This window comes from Excalfactoria chinensis, chromosome 18 (genome assembly GCF_039878825.1).
Source record: "Excalfactoria chinensis isolate bCotChi1 chromosome 18, bCotChi1.hap2, whole genome shotgun sequence".
NCBI lineage: Eukaryota > Metazoa > Chordata > Aves > Galliformes > Phasianidae > Excalfactoria > Excalfactoria chinensis.
In genome coordinates this window covers 170,883-178,856 of record NC_092842.1, presented here as the reverse complement: position 1 = coordinate 178,856, position 7,974 = coordinate 170,883, and the positions used below count along the sequence as shown (strand labels likewise).

The 7,974-nt window shown below is 61.2% G+C and overlaps 2 protein-coding genes across 3 annotated transcripts in view; one reads left to right on the top strand and one right to left on the bottom strand.

The window, feature by feature from the left end:
- Positions 1-282: 282 nt before the first annotated feature.
- Positions 283-3,184, bottom strand: FUT7 (fucosyltransferase 7). Its single transcript, XM_072353153.1, has 2 exons — positions 3,092-3,184; positions 283-1,591 (listed from the first exon to the last, which is right to left on the bottom strand). Exon 2 carries the CDS (start codon positions 1,563-1,565, stop codon positions 519-521), a length of 1,047 nt encoding a protein of 348 aa, XP_072209254.1. The 5' UTR covers positions 1,566-1,591; positions 3,092-3,184; the 3' UTR covers positions 283-518.
- Positions 3,185-5,961: 2,777 nt separating this feature from the next.
- ABCA2 (ATP binding cassette subfamily A member 2) overlaps positions 5,962-7,974 on the top strand; it is a 30,281-nt gene continuing 28,268 nt past the window's right edge. For both annotated transcript variants that reach the window (XM_072353151.1, XM_072353150.1), the window contains exon 1: positions 5,962-6,289. In XM_072353151.1, the coding sequence (XP_072209252.1) occupies positions 6,224-6,289 (66 nt within the window). In that variant the 5' untranslated portion in view covers positions 5,962-6,223. The remainder of the gene's footprint in view (positions 6,290-7,974) is intronic.

The following is a 7,974-nucleotide window of genomic DNA, read 5'->3' as shown; positions in this document are numbered from 1 at the left end:
ATTTGGGGCATGATAACAAGGTCCCCTCCCTGTTTGCAGGGTGCTGGGCCCCCAGGAGGGTGTGGCTTCTTGCCTCGAGGTACAGGAGTGGTCGGCTCCCCCACCAAGCTAGAAATGCCACTGTGGAGCTTCTGCCACTGTTGACTCAATGCTCAGATAATGGGAACACAGAGCAACTGCAGGGCACAGGGAGAAAGGGAGGCTGGGGAGCCCTGTCTGGGGGCTCCTAGTGCCCCTGACTGCCCTCAGTCCTGTCCAGGCCCCGAGAGATGGGCAGAGCCTCAGGAAATCTGTGCTGTTTATTTCCAAAGCACCCTGTGGTTGCAGCAGCACCGCGGTGAGGTGGGTCAGAATGGGGGTGGTTGTGGTGTGCAGGAAGTTCAGTCACATGGTGTTGCTCAAGGTCACAGTGTGGCAACAGTAGGGCCGGGATGAGAGGTCCCACATCCTCCCTGCCTGGCATCCTGCTCTCTAGGACTGCTCTCTGACACCCAAATGCACCCAGCGCCAGCCCTGTGCTAAGTGTTGAACCAGCCCTGCAGGTTGGGATAGAGGTGGCCCTGGGGCAGGCGGGGGTATGTGGCACAGATGGTGCAGATGCGCTCCCTCCAGTCTGCGTACAGCTTCACGCTGTACCCCTTCTGCCACGCAAAGAACTGCCGGTAGCGGCTGGAGTTCATGGTCTTTAGGAAGGTGGCCAAATCTGCCAGGGAACTGAAGTCATCGACGTGGATGAATGAGTCTGCGGGGATGAACTGCTCGTAGTTGGCCCGGGGGGGGCCCAGCACCACCGGCACCGTGCCGGCCAGCAGAGAGTTCCTCCAGAGCTTCTCAGTGATGTAGTCCTGGTGGATGGAGTTTTCAAAGGCCAGGTAGAACTTGGACTTGGATGTTGTGGGCAAAAGGCAGTCCTTGCAAAGCGGCTTCTTGGCTGCTTTCCCATAGATGTTCACGTGGAGATACCTAGACAGGTTCCTATAGACTTCAGCTCTTTTCTGAGTCCTGTGATAGTTGCTAATGACCCAGGACACCAAGTTGGTCTTTGTGGGGATGCGCACAGTGGCTGACTGGTTGGGAACCAGCTTGCCATAGGGCATGAAGATGTCCGAGTCCCTTCTGTAGGTCATCACCCAGTTGAAGGTATGGTTCCATCCTGCTAATGCTCTTGTGTTGGTGGGGGACTCCAGGGACACCCAGACCCAGCTCTGCCCATGTGGTCTGTCTCGGGGCAGCTTGTCCCGGCCCCGCGGGAGGGTGGTGTGAAGGAACACCACCACGTCAGCCTGGCTCAGGAGCCGCCGCTCCGTGCTGAGCCGGCAGCCTGCAATGCCGTACCGCTCCAGACAGACATCCCTGCTGAAGTCTGGGACCTGCCTTGAGGGCCACTCCCACACCAGGACTGTCAGCGCCTTCATGTGCTTGAAGGCTTCATCAGAGCTGTTGGATGAGTGGATGAAGCACTTCAGGTTCCAGAGTGCAGTGACCAACAGCCCTGCAGTAGCTGCTGCTTTCACACTGGGCCGGCCCCACAACCACCGCAGCAGCAGCAGCAGCTCCCAGGACATGGTGCCTGGGGTCTGCTGGCAGCTCCCTGGACAGAGAAGAGGCCTGTGAGAACTGGCAGCTCAGCCACCCAGCTGGGGGGGCAAAAGGCAGAGGGGAGATACGGGGTTGGTAGGGTTGGAGGAGGACTTCTCTTTGCTTCCTCCACCCAAACCCTATGGGGTTCGAGCATAGCAGAGAGTATTGGGAGCCCAGTGAGCCTGACCCCTGTGTGCCCACAGCAGCTGCACCAGGGAAAATCCCTCATACAAAAAATCAAAAGGCTGTGCCCAAGGTTACCTGACAGGGCATCAAGAGGCAGGAGGCATCCCGTCCCCATCACCCCCAGCACTACCACTTACATCACCTCCACATGCTCCCCCCCAGCACCCCCATCTCTGGAGCAAGCAGTGCTGCTGCCAAAGGGCACACAGAGCAGCAGCCACCTGTCCTCTGCTCACAGCTGATGGGCACCACTCTCAATGACACACAAAGAATGCTTGTCTTGCCACTTGCCCCCCTCCCTCAATTTCCCCGGCAGATTTTCCCTCGAGATGTTCCTGGCAGCAGCTGGCAAGTCCTAAATCCCAAGACCAGAGAGTAGCGTCTTCCTCAAAACTTGTCCCCCTCACCCTACACCCTAGTGTAGCAAAGGCAGTGCTCTTGCTGGCCTCAGGGTGTCTCCCCAGACCCCAAGCTGTCCAGGCTGAGAGCTTGCCATGGGCACCTCAATGCCCATCCCTTATTTCCAGCATGTCCCATGTCCCCAGCCAGCAGTGCATTGGGTGCTGCAGCCAGAGGGCCCTTCAGCCCCATAGGACTGAAGTAAGCAGGGCTCAGCCCACAGATACAGGGCAGGAATGTCTGTGGGGCTGCAAGGGGGATGTACAAAACCCCCTCGAGTGTCAGTCCCAGGGGCTGCACAGCAGGACTGCCTGTTTTTGCCATGTCAGGTCAATGCTGGGTGGCAGGGCCATGGAGGAGGCTGCAGGGCACAGCTCCCCAGTTCTGCTCCCCCACTGCCCAGCAATCTGCACTTCTGCTTATGCTGCAGCCATGTTCCTGTCCAGGCTCGGAGCCTGCAGCTTGCCCACGGCATTCCGCACAAAGACTGCTTCCTTTCTGGGTAACCCCCCAAAGCCCACTGGATGCCTCTGACCCAGCCGGGGGTGCTGGGCCTTCTGATTTCCGAGGGCTGTGGAAGAGGTTGCTCTGCTTTCTCAGCTGAGCTGCAGCAGCTTTGTCTTTGAAAATCCCTCCCTGCTTTGGCCTGCTCGTTCTGTCATGCTAAAATACTAAATGCCAAGTTCAGGCTTCAGAAGAAAATCATCCGCAGAGGGGAAGGCTGGGAAAGTTCTGCATGCGTCCCGCACTGTGTGCAGGCCATGACCCCCCACCTGCCTGACCCTGTAGTTGGGACACAGCCCCACTTTGGAGGGACCCTCTGGGGAACTGCTGCCAGGCTAGCAGTGCCAGGAGCCAATGCACTGCTCAGCCCCAGCCCTGGTGTGTGGCAGTGCTGGCACATGGGCTCAGCCTGCAGACTTACCTTGGAAGGGACCGTGGCACAGCGTAGAGGGTGACGGCAGTGTGGGTGCTGCGGGCAGTTGCTGGCTCTGGCCTGAAGTACTCGAGGGCTTCCTCTTTTCTGTGGTTTTGCTGTGCAACTGCCTCTCAGCAGATCCTTCCTGGTGTCAGAACTCTGATCACTTCCCCTATGCAGAACGGGTGGCAGTATCAACCTTGGATGAGTGAATGCCCGTGGCCAGATGTGTGCCTGTGCCAGATGGGATCCTTCTGCCCCAAGCAGTGTGCTGGCAGCCTGGTGGATGCTCACAGCTCCCTGTGCTCAGGTGTCCTGCCTCATGCCCTGCCGCTTCCCCTCCGCTCCTTGGCATGGCTGTGGCTCCAGGGGCTCTTTGCAGAAGAGGCATTTGACCCTTCATAGGGTTTCAAGTCTCCAAAGTTGTTTCTGATGAGTCAGCCTTGAAACTAAGAACAAAGAATACCTCTCTCCTGTTGAGCACCTTTCCTATCCCTGCTGCTATTCAGCCCCGGATTAGCTTCAGCTTTCCCTTGTACCTGCCCCTGGTTTGGGGTTTGTATAATGTCCCTGTGTCCCTACACCTGGGGTGCCTTCACAAGCAGACAGGGATGAGCTCCATGCTTACAGTCTGTGGTCTATAGCTCTCCCACTCCTTCTACCCCCATCCCACAGCAGCAGGGCACCAAGGGACAGGGAGGGGGCATAAGGTGACACTGAGGAGGCAGCAGCAGGGAGACACACACAGCCTGGTCTGACAAAACAGGGAGATGCTCCTTCAGCTTGGACTGAAACCTGCTGCTGTCTCTGCGTTTGCTTCAGCCCACTGCAGAGCTGAGAGGGGCACAAATGATCCCAGCTTCTCAGCCTGGCACTGCAAGCAGGACCACTCAGACCCTGGTTAGGCCAGAGCCAATGGCCTCCTGGTGAGTGCTGGGAAGAAGCCCAGGTGTGCACACTGGGTCTGTGCCTGTGCTGAGACTGGGTGCGGCCCTGCCCTCAGCCAACCCAGTGTGCCACCCCACAGTTGGGTTGAAAACAGGATGCCAGCCTGATTTTGGCTCACATTGACTCATCTTGAAAGTGTCAGCTAAAGAGGCACCAGCAGCTCCTCTCTGCTGCCAGGCATGGCACATGTGGCCAAAAGGGGAAGCTGGCATGTGTATGCCCCCATGGCACCTGCAGAGAGAGCTGCTCCTGTGCCCAGGTCAGTCTATACCACTGTTCTAATGCATCTTCTCACCTAGTTATATCTTCACTGGTATCACTGCCTGGGCATCACCTTCCCCCACAGCTGTGGCAGGGTGAAGAGGGGAGGAAATCGAAGGAGAGGCAGAGAGGAGAGCTCCAGGGCATACGGTGCTGTCCTGTGCAGACTGGCACTTTCATTGCATAGCGTGCACAGAGCAGGGGAGTGAGGTCCCACCATACTCTGCACCCCTAAACCACTCCACGGGGTTCCTTGGGATTTTCAAGCATCTCTGGGGGATGCCCCCATCGTACCCTTGTTCCTTTCCAGCCCCAGTGCTGATGGAGCACCAGAGGGCACTGCAGGCAGCAGCTGGCACCAGGCTTGGCACAGTGCTGTGCCACCGTGCTGGGGCGTAGCGGGGCTCTGTGGTTTCAGTGCTGCTCTCAGAGACCTCTGTTGCCAACTGCAGCACTGGGGTTGGGTGTTTTCCTCTCTCAGACATGTACCCTGTTTCCTGCTACCTTTGTCAACCCTCCTTTCTGTGTTTCTTCTCCTCCCTAACTGCCAGCCCGGATACTTGGCACTGCATGCCCGAGGCTGCCCCGACCTGAGCACCATCGGCAGCACTCCCTGCTGTCCCCAGCACAGGTGGCCTCGGGGTTTCTATCACAGTCTGCACAGAGAGCAATGCTATGGCCCGGCTTCCCCTGGTGCTGCTGAGAGAGAATACCACCAGGGTTTCAGAGCAGGAGGAATGCTGCACGGGCATCCCTTGCCCTCAGCCACTGACCATCAGCCCTGGGAGGTGGCACTTGCCTGGCAAAGATGCCATGCAAGGTTTCGCCCAGAAGTTTTTTGAATAATGGCACTTTGTGGCAGGACAAGGGAAGCTTTTGTGGTGCCCAGGCAGCTGCTCTGGAGCAAAGCCTGCAACGTCGTTGCCCTTAGCAACACAACTCGGAGGCGGGCAGGCAAGGCACTCACTATGCTGCCCTTGGCCCTGGCAGCAGCGTGGGATCAGGATGGTAGGACATTAAGTAAAGAGGGGAAGGGGAGCAGGGGTATGGAGGGTGAGCAGTGAAGCTGCCGGCCCCTAGAGCTGCCTCTGCTCTTCTGTGAACACGAGCAACAGAAGGGGCCACCCCCAAAGGCTCGTCCCCAGTGTGGTCCCCCAGGCAAGCCTTGCTGCAAGGGGTGGGCACGACGGGTCCGTGGCACTGCATGCCACGTCCAGGAGGGAAGAGGGTCGCTGCCGTGTGACAAAAGCAACTAGACGGGTCCACGTAAATCTCCCAGTAACAGGTCGTCCGGGCTACACCGAGGAAGAGCGCTGTCCCGGGCACTCCTCGGGGTGAGGATGTGTGCCATGACTGCTACGGAATCAGCAGGGTCTGCGGTGCCACTGCTGCCCGGAGCTGTGCGTACCCACCAATGGAGGCGCCCAAGGCCGTGGATGAGCCCTGGGCAGCCTGAACTGGGAGGCAGACAGCCCACGGCTGGGGTGGGGTTGGGGGCTTTAAGGTCCCTCCAACACAACTGTGCTGTAACTGTGCTCCGTGATGGAGGGAGGAGCAGAGGCTGCTGGTGCTCCGCACGCCTCGCCTCGCCTTCGGGGCGGACGAGGGTACCGGGGCGGTGCATCTCGCAGCGCGGCCGCGAGGTGCGTCACTGCGCAGCTCTGCCCCGAGCCCCACGGCCACCGCAGCGGAGTCCCGGCGGTGCCTTTAAGGGGCGGCAGCGCAGGTCGGAGGCGGTGCTGTGCGGGGCCGGGCCTGGGACGGTGGGAACGGCCGCCCGCTGCCAGCCCCGCCAGCCGAACCGAACCGAGCTTAGGTTGCTGCGGACAAAGGCGGCGGCCCGCGCCTGGCATGGCGGTGGGAGGTGGCTGAGCCGCGGCGCCGATCGGAGCGGAGCGGGGCTGCCTCCGCGGCGGGGCCGGCGCGGCCATGGGGTTCCTGCACCAGCTCCATCTCCTGCTCTGGAAGAACGTGACGCTGAAGCGGCGCAGCCCGGTGAGCGCCGGCGGAGCGCCGGGGGCCGTGCGGTGCGGTGCGGTGCGGCGGGGCCCGCTGCGGGAGCGACCGGGGGTGAACCGCGGCCCCCGGCCTGGAGGGTGTCCCCTCGGATGCGTCCGCCGGGCCGGCTCGGGGCTGCGGTGCTGTGCGGGTCGATCCGCGCGGTGAGCGCGGCCCATCGCCGGCGGAGGATCCCCTCCCGGTGCCGCGGGTCGCTCCGCATCGCTGCCGGCCGTGCGCCGGGAAGGGCCGTCCCGGGTTCGCCGCTCCCTTTGACGCCTCGGGGTACCTTCTCTTCTTCTTGGTCGGACTCAGGAGATGAATAATTCATGGGGCGCTGGATGCGGAGATCTAGCGACGTCTGCTCGCCTCGGGGGCCGGAGAAAAAGGAGTGCGGATGCCATCCGCGAACAAACGGTGCGGCTGAGGCTCGTCCCTCGCACCCCGCAGCCCGGGAGCGCGGCTCAGCAGCAACAGTTGGCTCCTCGGCCCTCCCCGGGTCCCACCGTGCGCAGCGTCTGCCCCCCACCTCGTTCCGTGCCGGCTGCGCTGGGCGCCCTCGGGCTGTGCCTCCAGGCCGCGTCTCGGGGCTGAGAGCCTTTCCGAGCGCTCGCTATCTGCGCGCTATAAATAGGATTCCAAACCGTACGTGGGTCGGGGCTGCGGTTTCCCTGCCCGCTGGGCTCCTTGCGCACCGGGCGGAGTGGCGCGGGGCTCTGCAGGCCCCCTCGGGCCCTCCTCATATCCCAGGGAGGTGCGGATTCCCCGCTACCTGCCCCCGGGACATTGCGGTGCGCGCGGTGCGCCGGGGTCTGGGAACCGGATTAACCCTTCCATAGCCTCGTCGGCCTGCAGCATGCAGGGGAGGGTGTGATGGGAGGAGGGGGTGTCGGGCTCTGTGTGTGCGGGGAGGCGCGATGCCAGCGGACGGCCCTCCCCCAGCCCTGCTCGGTCCTCACGGTGCAGAGGTCCCCGCGGCCCGGCGCGCATGCAGGGCTGGCCGGGGATGGGTGCGGGGAGCCGGTTATTTTTAGAGGCTGGGGGAGGGTAGCGGACTGCTGCTCTCGACTGATGATGCTCACTTCTTTTCCCTCCCGAACGCCGAATGCCGTGCAGGCCCATCCTGCTGGCCTCCTTAACCATCCCGATACCCGCAGGGCAGTGCGTGTGGGCAGGGCCGGGTGACGCCGTGCTGCCTGCAGGTGTCTGCCTGGGCAGCCCTGTGCGTGGCTGAGGGTGATGTCCTTCGGCTGAGTCATCCCTCTCCTTGCCCCGCACAGCTGGGGGCTACCTGGAGTGCGGGCACCATTCTGCAGTGCAGGAGGTGGTTCAGCAGCCCCAGGTGGTGCGGGCTGGAGAGGTGCCTCAATTCTGCTGGAATGGGGAGCAGAGCTGCATGCATCTTGTTGAGGGATGGGCTCTCAGATAACTCTCAATGGTTAATTAAACCTACATGGGGTGTAAAATGAACAGGTGAACTCAGGTTACCCTGGACACTGAGGGTATAACAGGGTGATCGGCAGCCTTTCCTGGCCGCTTTCTGTGCAAATGTGGTTGGGACAGGAATGCAGCTGCCACAGGAATTACTGGCTTTGAAGTGTCCGTGATGGAGGGGCACTGTTGGATATTATTTGACATCTTATTTGAAAGTGCAGGTTGCACAGGACTCCTGGAGGAGTGGT

What these genes read in the sequence shown, in the direction of transcription:
- FUT7 (XM_072353153.1), bottom strand. Translation starts at nt 1,565, where the DNA reads ATGTCCTGGGAGCTGCTGCTGCTGCTGCGGTGGTTGTGGGGCCGGCCC.